At 35.8% G+C, this 16,010-nt stretch overlaps 1 protein-coding gene across 7 annotated transcripts in view; it reads right to left on the reverse strand.

The window, feature by feature from the left end:
• Positions 1-16,010, reverse strand: part of Rasal2 (RAS protein activator like 2) — a 258,171-nt gene that overhangs the window by 132,166 nt on the left and 109,995 nt on the right. For all 7 annotated transcript variants that reach the window (XM_070034392.1, XM_070034391.1, XM_070034390.1 and 4 more), the window contains one exon: positions 14,891-15,014. In XM_070034392.1, coding sequence (XP_069890493.1) covers positions 14,891-15,014 — 124 coding nt within the window. The remainder of the gene's footprint in view (positions 1-14,890; positions 15,015-16,010) is intronic.

Consider the following 16,010-nt stretch of genomic DNA (forward strand, 5'->3'; position numbering starts at 1 on the left):
TAACAGGTATATATGTACATATATGTATACACATGTATACACACACCAATATATTCTTTGGTTTGTACATATTCATATTTTCTTGTAAAAACACCATCCCTCAGTGACAGCTTTAACAATTACGATTCTGTTTACTCTTTTTTTTAAAGGAAATCTTTTATTTATTTATTTACTTATTTATTTTTGGGGTCCGATTGTGGACCTGAACTCTGGGCCTGGGTGCTGTCCCTTAGCTCTTCAGCTCAAGGCTAGCGCTCTACCACTTGAGCCACTGCGCCACTTCCGGCTTTTTTTTCCTGCTTATGTGGTGCTGAGGAATCGAACCCAGGGCCTTATGAATGCAAGGTAAGCACTCTACAAGTGAGCCATCTTCCCAGCCCCCTGTTTACTCTTTTTTAAAATTTATTTGTTGGTCGTGGGGCTTGAACTCTGGGTTTGGGCACTGTCCCTGCGCTCTTCAGCTTAAGGCAAGCACTCTACTGCTTGAGCCACAGTGCTACTTCTGGTTTTCTAGTGGTTTATTGGAGATGAGTCTCACGGAGTTTCTTGCCCAGGCTGACTTTGAACCGCGATCCTCAGATCTCAGCCTCCTGAGTAGCTAGGATTATTGGCGTGAGCCACCGGCGCCCCGCTCTGTGTACTCTTTAATAGAAGAGCCAGTCCCCAAAGGAAAACTTAAATTACAAAGTAGGGGAAAAATCAATCTGTGGTACTTTTACCCATTACTTCTAAACCATGAAAACTGTGCTAGTAACAAAATAAGACTTTCATATTCAATTATTCTCCAGGCTCTTGGAGAGTAATTCTACTCCCTTTTATGATACACATGTTGCATTTCCATTGTAAATATGACATCTCTAAATATATTGCTCTACTCTTTTTGAGAAGGTATATATATATATATATATATATATATATATATATATATATATAAAATGATATGAGATTTGGGTGTTTTTTTAAAGTTATGATTAAATGTTATGATTAAATGTTGAAGCCAAGTATAAAATATTGTAGATATGATCATTTTTAGTTTTAGTAAATATCTATAAAAATAAATTTAGAAAATGCCTATAAATAAGAAAATTCACTTTCCAAAGGTAAAAACTTCTTCCTAAATTTCTAGTGGGTATTTTTTTGGGGGGGGGGGTCTGGTCGTGGGGCCTGAACTCTGGGCCTAAGCGCTGTCCCTCAGCTCTTCAGCTCAAGGCTAGCGCTCTACCACTTGAGCCACAGCGCCACCTCCGGCTTTTTTCTTTTTGCTTATGTGGTGCTGAGGAATCGAACTCAGGGCCTCAGGCATGCAAGGCAAGTGCTCTACCACTGAGCCACCTTCCCAGCCCTTCTTTCTAAATTTCTGTACATAAAAACTATTGCTGTTGCAAAGAAGTCCTAGATATTGCTTTGAGAAAGGGCAAAAACAATGGTATAAAATAAACACACCAATAATAGGACAAGGAACCTAATCCTAAGGTATTACTAATTCGTGAAGAGAACAGTGAATAAGATGACTGATTCTAGGGCCAAATCCCTAGGTTTCCCCATTAGGTGTGGCACTTATCATCTGTGAAATCTTGGACAAGCATTATGTCAATTTCAGTAAGTATTAACAAACAAGGATAAAAAATAGTACTACCTTAAAGTTATATAAGTAAATACTTGCAAAGTGCTTACAAAAGTACTTGACGCAAACAACTAAATAACTTTTGTTGAGTAAGAAAAATGAAAATAATGGTCAAGAGGTAGAACTATCAAGGTGAAAAAGGAAAACTAGAACAATTTTATTTCTCATCGTTGAGCTGTATACTATGTTTTTAAAGTTGTTTTCATTCACTAGAATTGATAAACTATTATCATTTTTGCTTCTCTGACCTCATTTTCATTTTCTTTCACTTATGGAAATGTTTCTTTTTCTATTTTTGTCAGTTGTGGGGTTTGAACTCAGGGTCTGGGTGCTGTGACTGAGCTTTTTTTGCTCAAGGGAAACCCTCTACCACTTTCAGCCACAGCTTCACTTCCGGTTTTTAGGTGGTTAACTGGAGATTGAAGTCTCATGGCCTTTCCTGTTCTGGCTGGTTTCAAACCACAATCCTAAAATTTCAGCCTCCTGAATAGCCTGTATTACAGGGGTGTGCCACCAGCACCCAGCTGTTTATCTCTTTTAACAGGGAACACTTTTAATATACAAACTACAAGGTCTACAGTAAAGGCCACCATGTGAAAAGAATCTGTTAATCTTTCCCCAAAGTATTCCCCTTTGTCAAGAATTATAAATGACATTGTAAATCACCCAAGAAGATGCAAAAATGTAATCTTTTGTGAAATAATTTTCAATTACATAGTTATAGTACCTTGCAGAAGCTTCCAATATATATTCCTAGGGGATATATAGTCTAATTAATAATTATTACTACAATCTTCTACACTTATCCAACCAATACTTTTAAGGAAATACCTACACAGGGCTTATTAGTCATCTGTTAATAATGCAGTAATAACATGGAACTGTAATAAACTAATCCACTAACTTTAACATCTGACAGTATATATTGTCTCCCACGCAAATGGTTCTGATGGTATAATTTAGTCAACAATATAGACAACCACAAATGTTAAATATATGTGTGCTAACCTACATATTGCTACATGTAAGTATAGCTTTTCCTGTTTTGTTGATAGTGAGAAGCACATGCAAAGTAGTTGAGAAAGGACATTATATTTCAATCAAATTAATTTTTGTTATATACTTAATTTCTGATTTCATTTTTATTTCTGCCACATTTTTAATAAAGAGTTATTATCAATAAAGACAGGACATCTTGAAAATTTGCTAAAATCTATTAATCTATATAAAATGGTCTGAAGAAAGTCTTAAAATTGCCGTAACTTATTTAAAAGGTGAATTTAAAAGTAACTTATTTATAGATTGACTTATGGGACTCAAGATAATTTTTTCTTACAGAAAATAAAGTTAAAACCTGAAAGGGAGAGAAACTACCATTTAATGTGCAATTACTGCATGCCAGCTGTCTGCTAAGGAATATATATTTAGCATATTTCACAATTTTAAAGTAATAAGTATCATGTTGATTTCATACACTCAGAGACATTGTTCCCTTAAATACATATATACTTTTAGCCAGATTATGTATGTATATTGTAGGGGGAAATCAATAGTACTTAAAATCAAATATGCTAAATGAAAAATAGCAGCCTTAGCTAGGCACCAGTGGCTCATACTGGTAATCTTAATTACTCAAAAGGCTGAGATCTGAGGATCATGGGTTCCAAGCCAGCCTGAGCAGGAAGTCTATGAAACATTTATCTCCAATTAATATGATACACACACACATGCACGCATACACGCATGCACACAAACATATGCACACACACACAGAGCTGGAAGTAGAGCTGTGACTTACGTGGTAGAGAACTAGCTTTCAGCAAAAAGTTCAGGGACAGTTCCCAGGCCCGGAGTTAAGTCCCAGAACCAGCATAAAAGAGGCTTCATAAGCCTTTTTAAATAGAAGAATCATAATCATCAGTTCTGGGACATGTTCTTCAGGTTTTAACCAAATGTCCCTTAGTGGGTTTTCCCACTGCAGCATGTAGAAAGTGGTATTTCTCTTATTTTTCTCCTCTACTGAAGCACTTCCTTTTTTTTCTCCACTGGATTTCTTACCATATAACATACTGTAAAGGTTGTTTTTACTCCTACCAGAATGCAAGGTGCATGAATTCAGGTCTTTTTGTTTGTATGTTTTGTTTTACTGTTAACTGTTTTGATTGCTTTAATTACACAGGCCAGCATAATAGGACAGACTCCTCAGAGCAAGGGAATTTGCTGAAGTCAATCACTGGAAGGGCTTTGAATTAGGGGGAAAAAATCTAGCTGGAAAGAAGGGAAGAGAAACAGTTTCACAGTTGAAATCATACAGACTTGAGTTTGAATTCCATCCAGTTCTGCCACTTACTTAACATCAGTTCTCCTATTTATAAAACAAGGACACTAACAGCATTTGTTTCATAGAAATGCTGCCAGGAAAAATAGGATAATGCACATCCAGACCTTGGTATAATTGTCACTATTTTATCACTTTTGCTTCTTTATATTTATAACTATACTTTTTATTTTGTACAAGTACTAGGGCTTGAACTTAAGAGCTTTGGGATCTTGCTCATTTTTGGTTTTGTTGCTTCTTCACTCATAGCTAGCATTCTACTAGCTGAGCCATGCCTCCATTCCAGCATTTTGGTAATTAATTTGACATCGAATTTCAGCTTTCCAAGTAGTTAGAATGACAGATGTAAGCTCCAGTGTTGGCTATTTTTAAAACAGAAAAAGAAATTTGAGATGGCACTCAGTGCTACTAATAAAGGAAGAACCAGAGATTTGATATTAGCAAATTCATGGTACTTTCCCCTAAAAAATGACAAAAAAATTAGATATTACATAGTATACCAATTATCTAAGAATTTATTATATTCACTGGAAAAAAAAGAGTATTCATTTTCTAGGACTGCCATAATAAATTACCACAAACTGAGTGGCTTAAAAATAAACAGAAACTTACTTTCATAAATTTCTGGAGGCCAATAGTTAAGGTACAAGCAAAGCTACACTTCCTCAAAAGGCTGTAGGGAATAGTTTCTGATGGCTTCAGGTAGGTGTTCCTTTGCATTTGTCTATAACACACACACACACACACACACACACGCACGCACGCACGCACGCACGCACGCACGCACACACACACACACACACACACACACACACACACACACACTACGGCCCATACAAACCTATTGGCCTACTGTTGCTATTAATTGCATTCTCACTGCTATATAAATGTTTTTCTGAAATCTAAGACTCCAATTCAATGAGATTTTCTAGCATCAAGAATACTATAGTAAGCCGGGCGCTGGTGGCTCACGCCTGTAATCCTAGCTACTCAGGAGGCTGAGATCTGAGGATCGCGGTTCAAAGCCAGCCCGGGCAGGAAAGACCGTGAGACTCCTATCTCCAATAAACCACCAGAAAACCGGAAGTGGCGCTGTAGCTCAAGTGGTAGAGCGCTCGCCTTGAGCTGAAGAGCTGAGGGACAGCGCCCAGGCCCAGAGTTCAAGCCCCACGACCGACAAAAAAAAAAAAAAAAAAAAAAAAAGAATACTATAGTAATTGCTACTTAGGAAGTGGAGGTGAGAAGATCACTTAAGTGCCAGGGTTTGGGATAAGCCTGATCTCATAAATGAGTACATGAATAATGAATAAGTAAATAAATAAATAGGAGAACACTCCTTATAATTTGAATGGACACTATGAAATGATTCTTTAAAGCTATTTAAAGGCCGGGGTGGCTCATGCCTGTAATCTACTTGGAGGCTGAGACAGGTGGATCAGAAAATCCACAAGAGGGGCTGGGAAGGTGGCTTAGTGGTAGAGTGCTTGCCTTGCATGCCTGAAGCCCTGGGTTCAATTCCTCAGCACCACATAAGCAGAAAAAGCCGGAAGTGGTGCTATAGCTCAAGTGGTCTAGCACTAGCCTTAAGCTGAAGAGCTGAGGGATAGCACCCAGGCCCAGAGTTCATGCCCATGACTGACAAAAAAAAAAAAAAAACTTAAAAAAAAAAAAAGAAAGAAAATCCACGAGAAAAAGCTAGAAATGGAACTGTGGCTGAAGTGGTAGAGGGATAAACTTGAGCAAAAAAGCTCAGGTACAGCATTCAGGCCCTGAATTCAAGCCCTAGTACAGCACAACAAAAATAACAAAAAATGATTTAAGAGACCCTCTAGGATATCAGTGGTTCAAGTCTGTGATCATAGCTACTTAGCACCTGGAGGATCATGGCTTGAAACCAGCCAGAAAATAATCAACAATTACCTAGCAAAATGCCAGACTGTTGTGTGGCTCATCTAATATAGCACCACCCATGGGCAAAAGGAAGGAAGGAAAAAAAAGAAAAAAAACCTGCAAACAGTATGGTAGAACATTTCTTGTTTCCATTTCTTGGAGTTCATTTTGATAAGCATCGTGCTATGTGGTCATATGTACATATTTACTGAGCCCTTCTGATCCTCTCCTAAGAATATCCTCCTTTGTTATCACTGTGTGAATGCTTAAAGCTACCAGCACAACCACATTCATTGCAGCATTATTTATCATAGCTAAGATAAGGAATGAACCCAGACGTCCCTCCGTGGATGAATGTGTCAAGAAAATGTGGTATATATACACAATGGAATTCTATGCTTCCATCAGAAAGAATGACATTGTCCCATTCATAAAGAAATTCAAAGATTTGGAAAAATTTATTCTAGTAGAGTAAGCTAGACCCAAAGAAACAGATTGCATGTTTTCCTTGATTTGTAATTATTAGACTATGCCTATAAATCTACAAGCAAACCCAATGGATAATGAAAGACAAATAGTTACATTGGGACATGATTAATTAAACAGCAGTCTAATCATTCACACAGTGAGAACAAAGAAGGATATTCTTAGGAGAGGATTGAAAGGGCTCAGTAGCTATGTGCATATAATCGTATAAAATGATGCTTACCAAAATGAACTCCAGGAAACGGAAGTAAGAGTTTTTTTTAATATACTGTTTGAAGTTCTTCTTTCCTTTTTTTGTTTTATTCCCTTTGTCACTGTTTTTAATTTTTGTACCATTATCTTTCACAGAAACAGTGGGACAAAGGGTGAACCAATTCAGTAGTGAAACCCACTAGACACTGTGTTGGAAATGAACTATACAACTCTGGAAGAAGGGAATCAGGAGAGGACAAATTAGGAGCAAATGAGGGAGGGAGTGACACTATTCAAAAGGAAATATACTAATTACCTGACTCATGTTACTGTAACCCTTCTGCACATCACTTTTAAAATAATTTAAAAAAACTTCGTGTACATAATTTGCCTTATATGCAGAAAGTACTACAGAAGCCTCAACTATGTTCTGAGCTACTTTTTGTTCCTTTTGTAATGGCTAATCACTCATTTGCTTAGATTACTATATGCTTGTTGTTAATTTAACTCATATTTCCCTCTTTTTGCTTATATGTTCTCAGTTATTCTACCAATTTTGTCTTCTTACTGAATTCTTTAACACAATCTTCTGAGCTCCTCCATTTTTAATTGATTTCTGATCCACAGCTGTTTAAATGGTTCTCTCTAGAAGCTTTCTCCCAAGGATTCCCATATCTCCCCCTCTGTGCCAGACCTTCTGTCCTCATTCATAGAAGAGCATATTTTCATGAAATCCTGGAGAAAATGTGAAGGAAGTAAACTTTTAAAAATATTTCATGTCTGAAAATGTCTTTATGTTATCATCTGACAAATGTCTGGTAGTGAAATTTAGAATTGTAGGTTAGAAAAATTTTTTCCTTCAGAATTTTGAGAACAGTCTATATTTTGTAGTTTTGACACTGCCTTTCTGATTTCACATTGTGACTATGTAAACGATTTCCCTTTTTCTGGAGGTTTGTAAGACAGTAAGTCTTTCACAAAGATGCCTTGTCACAGGAACTCAGTGGGATCTTTCAATCTGAAAACTACTCTCTTTGAGCAATTAGAAATGTTCTGGAATAGTTTGCTTGTTTTTTCCTACCCTACCTATTCTGAAACTCACTTTTGTTGTTGTTAGATTCCCTAGACTGATCCTCTAGTTATTTTATCACTTTACCTTTTTATACTCTCTACTTTCTGAGGTATTTCCTAAGTTTCATCTTCAACTTTTAAATTTTATGTGAAAATATTTTATTCTTGAGAGACAGGTTATCACTATGTAGGTGGAGTGGTGCTTGAATTCACTATTTAGCTCAGACTGGTCTCAAATTCTTGATCCTCTTATGTTAGCATGTCAGATTATAGGTGGGAAGCACCATACTTGGCTAAAATATTTTTCCTTTGATTTTTGAGACAGAGATCTCATTATGTAATCCAAATTGGTCTGAAACTCAAGATCCTCCTGCCTCAGTCCTCCAAATGCTTGGATTACAGAAGGTTGACCCATTGTAACAATGAGATGCACAATGTTGAAAAACTAACTTTACAATTTAGGCGGGGTGGGAGGGAAGAGGGGAGTGTAGTTGTGGAAGTGGGAGGGAAAGGAGGGTAGGTAACAATGAATGCTTGACAGGAAATGTACTCATGACCTTGCTCATGTAACTGTAACCCCTCTGTACAGTATTTTTACAATAAAAACATATTAAAAATATGCCACTTGTTTTGGTCTCTCATGCTATAGGCTTTTCTTCATGTTTTTAGTCTTGAAAAGGTCAGTATCTTTAAGTCTTTCCTCTCAGGCTAGTAAAATATCCAAAAGGAGTTCTTCTAATCTTCTGCAGGAAGGGTAACAGTGAGCGGAGAAGGGTGAACTGTCCATTATTCAGTATACAGATGTTCACTAACTCCTCTATTTCTAAAACAAATATAAAAACAAATTTGTAAAAGGCCCTGTTCTTAGTTCAAAAACTTTTACTATCCCCTGATCCAGATATCTTTGTGGTGTGTGTGTGTGTGTGTGTGTGTGTGTGTGTGTGTGTGTGTGTGTGTGTGTGTGTGTGTGTGTGTGTGTGTGTGTGTGTGTGTGTGTGTGTGTGTGTGTGTGTGTGTGTGTGTGTGTGTGTGTGTGTATTTTAAATTGTTCCTCTGCTGAGAAATAGAAGAGTTTTAATACTTCTCACCTTAAGTACAGGTGGGAGAAACAATTATTCAGCGGTGTGATAAGAAGAATGTAATCCAGAGATTGACTACCATGTTCCTGGCTATCAATTCTAGTTTAAAATTCTATAGTAATATTATGATTGCTCCTCTGCTTTCTTCATTGTTACATTAATACAATGAATTGCATTATTTACTACACAATAATTGTTTTCAGTTTTCAATTTGTGTGTTTTCTTATTCTCCATATCCTTAAAGGACTATGTATTTAAAATAGAATACTCCTGTCATACCCTTAGTGAGTTTCTAAAAAGAGTCCAATTAGATAGTTAAGTTTAATGTGAAATTTCTCTCCCTAGAAATCCAGGCTCCATTTAAAATCATTCCCAACTGCTTATGATACTCATTCCCCCTTTCCACCTAATTCACAAACCCTATTAACATGTACTAATACACTAATTTATTAATATTACTAAATAATATTACTGTTATGGCTAATATTGCTAATATATTAATATTGCCTTAGGACTGATTAGAACCCTAGCTTTGGAATTTTACTTTGGAGGATCTGTTGCTGTGGGGCAACATCCTCACAGAGCTTGAATGTACAAACTAGGAACACCGATTGTGGTGAGAGCCTGTACAAATGACCTGTGTGATTTACAAAGATAGTCCTTCATTTAAGTCACTCTACTGCCATCTGCTGGAAAAATCATGAAACAACTACTAACTACATGACAGATTAATGAAAGGCATCCCCAGGAGTCAGCCTGATAGAAGAATCTCTAATGTACTATGATAAAAATAAATAAATAAATAAAAGGTAAAAGTAAAAATTAAGAAAGCTTCTTCTAATGGGTAAACCTGATTAGAACAAGTTGTTAATAATATTGGTTTTTCTATCTGCTTGCTTTGAAATGTTAGTGTTCCATCACAATGTTTACACGTAACAGAGCTTTTGTAGTGCTTATAAATCATTTAATCGATGTTAAATACTAGGTGAGCAAAGAAAAGTGCACCCAGTAGAACTAAGCCATGTTGACTACGGAAAACACTGATAGACATATGTACCTCAAACACCTAAACATACCTAATATAATAAATAATCTTCCTTCTACCACTCTGCAATAAACTTACAAACTATTCCGATGCTCACTAACACCAATATTTTAGGGGTTTTTAGAGGTAAAGTGCTACAGTTATTGAAGTATTTTTTAAAACTCAGTTTTGTTTGTCTTGTTTAAACTCAGGGACTTGCCCTTATAAGGCAGGCAGCCTACCACCTGAGATAAGTTCTCAGCCCTTTATGCTTTAGTTGTTTTTCTAATGGGCTCTCATGTTTTTGTCTAGACCAGTCTGGACCTTCCATTTTGTATTTACAACTCCTGTATAATTGGTATCACAGTTGTGTATGATCATACCCAACTTATGGGATGAGAAAGGATCTCTCTACCTTTGTCCAGACTGGTCTCAATTCTTTTCATCTAAATAAAAAAATACATGAAAAGTAATCTAAATATCGGAGTAGCTGGGAGTTCCATCATTTTTTATGCCACTGGCTAAGTTTTTTAGAATAGTGTTCTTAATCTCATTTTCTCAATAAACTATGATTTTTACTGTGCAAATCTGTACAATCGTTGTTATGATTAAATGTTATATTACAACAGAACTGATTCTAATGCTACTTTATGTCAGACCACAGCCTATTTTTCCAGAATATAATAATATATTTATGTATATTTATATATTTTATATACATTTACATGTGCATTATATAATACATGTAATAGCATATGTAATATGTAAGAAATATATATACTATAACATAAAATATTAACATATACTAATTATATAATATATTTTATATATTTATATATTAGAGCATACATATATATTTTTATATTTTAATCTATATATAATCAGATTTCAAAGAAAAATTATATAGTTGCCCATGGTTTTCAAAAAAAGTAAAAACTATCCAACAAAACAGCCTTCAGAGTAATTATTCCTGGTTCTACCTCCTTTAAGTTATTCTGTTCAGTATTTGGTCACAGCAATGAAAAAGTAACCAATACAAAAACATAATATTCATGAGCTTTAAGAAAATAACATATTTCAAGAAAAATAATTCAGTGAATTAAAACTCAGTTTAATTTTAGCCTTTTGAGTAATCTGTAAACTGAATTCATGAGTCTAAGAACTATCCAAGGTAGAAGTAAATTCTGGCCAAAGTTCTTAACTCTTGACAAGATTATTACATTAGCATACAAATTGGTCCTGAACTCTACGCTTTCACCCTTATTCTCAGTATAGAAGCTATCTGAAAGAGTTAAAGTCAAAGCCCTTGTGATGTCCTACATCTTATACCTACCAAGTATTACTATTCCAGACTCCTCTCAAAACTAACCAATATTCTAACATCAAAACCATAAGTACTTTGGCTGTTTAGAGCTAGCTACATATAATAAGTGGAATAATGTAGCATGCAGTCTCTTTCTATTCTTTAGTACATTCTTCAGTGAATTTCTTTTCAATTTTTCTATTTGGAAGTGTTTATATAAACTACATAAAAGCTCTTTATTATAGTGTTGCAGGCATATTTTCCTATCTATATTTTCATCTTTTCACTTTGCTAAGAGTGTGTTGATAAATTGAATTCTTAATGTTAATATAGTCACATCAATTATTCCCACTGATAAATGTTTGATTAGTGAAACATATGACTATATGGTATTTTAATATTTTTAAAAGAAATCCTTCTCTATCAAATATCAGGGAAATATCCTCAATATTACTTTGAGAGGCTTCATTGTGTTAGTTCTCTGTTTAGATCTAGAAAATGTTTAGAATTGATTTTGCATATAAGACTGAGGTCAAGACCCCTAGTTCATTCCTCATAAACATATCTAACTGACATAGTACCAATGCCAAACCATACACATGTGGATTCATTTCAGGGCTCTCCATTCTATTTCACCAGTCTACTTGTCTATTATTCTATCCATATCATATTGCACTTTTAAAAGAGACCTTGATACTAGTAGATTAACACTTCCCATCTTGTTTTTGTCACCTTACTTATTAATGGTGTATGAAATTTCTAGGGAAACTGTGTGGGTAAACATGTAATTTTGATGAGAGCGGAAATAATTGTCTTCTAATATATGATAATTCTATAATCTTCTATTTAGGTCATTTTTATTTTCTTCAAATTTTTGTTGTTGTTGTTGTTGGTCATGGAGCTTGAACTCTGGGCCTGGGCACTCTCCCTGCGCTCTTCAGCTCAAGGCTAGCGCTCTATCACTTAAGCCACAGCGCCACTTCTGGTTTTCTAGTGGTTTATTGGAGATCAGAGTCTCACGGACTTTTCTGCCTGGGCTAGCTTTGAACCATGATCCTTAGATCTCAGCCTCCTGAGTAGCTAGGATAACAGGCGTGAGCCACCGGCACCCAGCTTCAATTACATTTTTTATGTAGAAGTCATTCATCACTTATTAGAATTCTTTATCTCTAGGCACTAACTAGTAGTGCTACAGTAAATATATACTTAAGTGTTTTTATTTCCCATTTATTAGTGCATAGAAATACCAGTAGAAATGCAACTGATTTTTGGATACATTTTTATTTCTACATGCATTCATCATTATTTTCACTAGATAAAGTTTTTTTTAAAAATCTACTAAAAGTAACCAGGAGCTTATGGCTCATGCCTGTAATCCTAGCTACTCAAGAGACTGAGATTTGAGGACTGGGTTTAAAGCCAGCCTGTGCAGTAAAGCCTGTGAGACTCTTACCTCCAATTAACTACCAAAAAACAGTTGAAGTGGAGCTGTGGCTCAAGTGGTAGAGCACTAGCCTTGAGGAAAAAAGCTCAAGAACAGCGTCTAAGTCCTGAGTTTAAGCCCTAGGACAGCACATGCACAAAATAGAATTTAAAAATCTACTAAAGGCAGATTATCTTATACCTTTTTCATTCTTAGGGATTGGTATAAAAATATCACATATACAACAATTACCCAATGAACTATTTGACATAGTGATTTGCCTAAAGACAAATCACTAGACAATAAATATCAAACAATAGAATATCAAATTCAAGATTAAATTGGCATAGAAAGAAGAATGGCTCTATAATTCCTTTTTTCTCTCTCTGATATTTTTATATCCTAATCTAGGACAATCACTATGAAAATGAGCCATGAATGTCATGAGTCAAGATGACTTCCAGGCTTGCCAAAGACAAAGCAAAGGAAGTTCTAGTTCTTAGTTTTAATTTGTCTTTGAGACCAGTATTTGGAACAATGCAGATACTTAATAACTTACTATATAATTCTATGTTCTATAACAATGCAATAATTTTTCAGACTATCACTATACTTCCTCAAAATCCAGCGACTTCATGAATACAAAGTTTGCTAGAGAAGTGGCAAAGATAGTTATCAATGTAAAATTAGATGTAACAAAAGCAAAGGAACAGAAAGGTGACACTAAGTCAGGTCAATGCATATGAAATATCAGTGTATGAAATATAAATGCATAAAATGGTTACACCTAGACAGGTTTCCAATATAATTTAAGCACACACCTAATTGGTTTCAATACATACTAAGGAGGCACAACAAAAATTAAGATGTCATATGACTTCTCAAATGTCCTTGGAGAAAATATATGCTATTTTGATTAATTTCTAGAAAAACAACTGTTACAGGATAATAAGGGGAAGAAAAAGGATTCAAATTACTAACAAGATTGTTCAGCTCCTTAAGAAAATGAAAAGACAAAAATAAATACACAAATTAAAAAACACAAACCTTTATTTTAGAAAACAGAAGCAAACTCACTGAATCATCACACTGACTACTATGAAAATAGCAAAAGATTGTCAATCCACCAAATGTCTATGACCAAAGGTCTAGGGACCACTAAGAATATACAACAATGCAAAGCCCTGAAGCAGTTCCAACTTTTACAAATTCCTTCACTATTATAAATCATATAATCTTAAAAATATCTTGCTAGTTTAATGTATCTTTTTTTTTGGGGGGGGGGGTCCGGTCATGGGGCCTGAACTCTGGGCCTGGGTGCTGTCTCTCAGCTCTTCAGCAGCTCAAGGCTAGCACTCTACCACTTGAGCCATAGCACCACTTCCGGCTTTTTTTTTCTCCTTAAGTGGTGCTGAGGAATCGAACCCAGGGCCTCATGCATGCAAGGCAAGCGCTCTACCACTGAGCCACCTTCCCAGCTCTCTTGCTAGTTTAATACCCATTGTTAAAAATAAAAAAACATCAAACAATACATTTGGTGCTCTTTTTATTTGACATTAGTTTCCTTTAGAATATACCAATTGAGGGGCTGGGAAGTTGGCTCAGTGGTAGAGTGCTTGCCTTGCATGCCTGAGGCCTTGGGTTCGATTCCTCAGCACCACATAAGCAAAAAGAAAAAAAGCTGGAAGTGGCGCTGTGGCTCAAGTGGTAGAGCGCTAGCCTTGAGCTGAAGAGTTGAAGGACAGCACCCAGGCCCAGAGTTCAGGCCCCACGACTGGACCAAAAAAAAGAATATACCAATTGAAATAAGGTTTTGGGTTTCTTTTGGGGAGGATGTTTTTGTTGTAGGGGGTGGGTACAGATCAAATTCAGAACCTTATGAGTGTGAGGCAACAGAATGACATCCCCAATCTGAAATAGAGGAGTTAAGATTTCTTCCTTTTGTTGTTTGCTACAACCATGGTTCTGAATATAACGTATGTAGAACATGCAAAAGGAGTTTGGTTAAATTAGCCTAATCTGAAAAAAAAAATAGCCTAATCTGGCATTCTATTTACAAGACAACATCAGTAAAAGCTAAATGAACAGATATACTCAAATTACTTCAGACTAAGTTCCCCCCTTCCCTACAAATCTTAGTGCTTCAACGATATTACCAATACTCCTTCAAAACTGAGAGCAACCTCCCCCCCCAAAAATAACATTTTGATAACAATTTGATTAGGACCAAACTCAATCTTACAAGCTAGCACTCACGTAAGTTCTATCTCTGTAAAGACAACTTTACTGTCACCTAGTTTTAAAGAACAGAACTCTTTGATGACCTCTAATTCCGGGTCAACATACAATTCAATTCAGCACTTACTAAACAGGAAATACAAGATATTTTATTTTACCGAAACAGTAACAAGTCCATAAACTATCCAGTAAAATCTAGGAATTTTTCTTTTGTAAGCTTACCCAGTTTAGCGGTGCCCTCTGGTGGGTACTCAGGAAACTGACCCTCGGAAGGGACGCTGACAGTTCTCCTTAGGCATCGCCCTTTGGTGGAATCTGTCTGTTGTTCCTGTCCTTCCCCAGGTATCTATTTGGCCAAAAGTGAAAGAATGAAACTTAACAGTGAGTTAGCCATAATGTCCTTCTGAATAAATAATGTTTTTAGTTAACAGTAGAATGAAATGAGCAGAGTAAAGGAGGAAAAATGTAGAAATCAAGTACAGACAACAGCAAGGCAGTACCAAAGCCCTTTCAGGAAGCTTTTCTTTAAAAAGAAAACTAGCAGATCAAGAAAGGTAAGTATGCAAATTTAAGTTTGTACAAATCATATCCAGTTGTGAACCAGCTCTGGGAGCTCAGAAAACAAACACCCACACAAATAAAAGGTTCTTCTATATCAGAAACCGATTCACAAACTCCAATTTCACCTAATATTCAAAAAGTTAAATGGAAATGAAAGTTAACAAGAAAAATCTAGCTTATTTTTCTCATTAGTAAGAATTTATGGGCAGGAGATATGGCTCAAGTGGTAGAGCATCTGCCTAGCAAGAAGAGACAGTTCAAACCTTAGTAACTGTTCTCCCAAAAGAGAAGGCAATTTTGTTAGATTGTAAAATCATCCAATTTTTCTTCGATTTTAGAATTAAATATTTAAGACATAATTAATAAAACATTTCAGTGGCCAAGTATAGTGATGTTTACATTAATATTTATATAAAATGGCAAATTTTCCAAGGTGAAATTATTCTTATAATCCTGGAATAGTTTTAGAAATAAATCAATGAATCAATGGCTAGACACCAGTGGCTCACACCTGTAATCCTAGCTACTCAGGAGGCTGAGCTCTGAGGATCACAGTTCAAAGCCATCCTAGGCAGGAAAGTCTGTGAGACTCTTATCTCCAATTAACTACCAGAAAAACAGAAATGGCGCTGTGGCTCAAGTGGTAGAGTGCTCGCCTTGAGGTGAAGACCTGAGAGGCAGTGCCCAGGCCCAAAGTTCAAGCACCACCACTGACCAAAAAAAAAAAAAAAAAGAAAAGAAAAGAAAGAAATCAAATGGTCATTTTCATATGAGAAATCAG

The sequence above is a fragment of the Dipodomys merriami genome, unplaced genomic scaffold (assembly GCF_024711535.1).
Source record: "Dipodomys merriami isolate MVZ:Mamm:240054 unplaced genomic scaffold, mDipMer1.0.p SCAF_24, whole genome shotgun sequence".
NCBI classification, from domain to species: Eukaryota; Metazoa; Chordata; class Mammalia; order Rodentia; family Heteromyidae; genus Dipodomys; species Dipodomys merriami.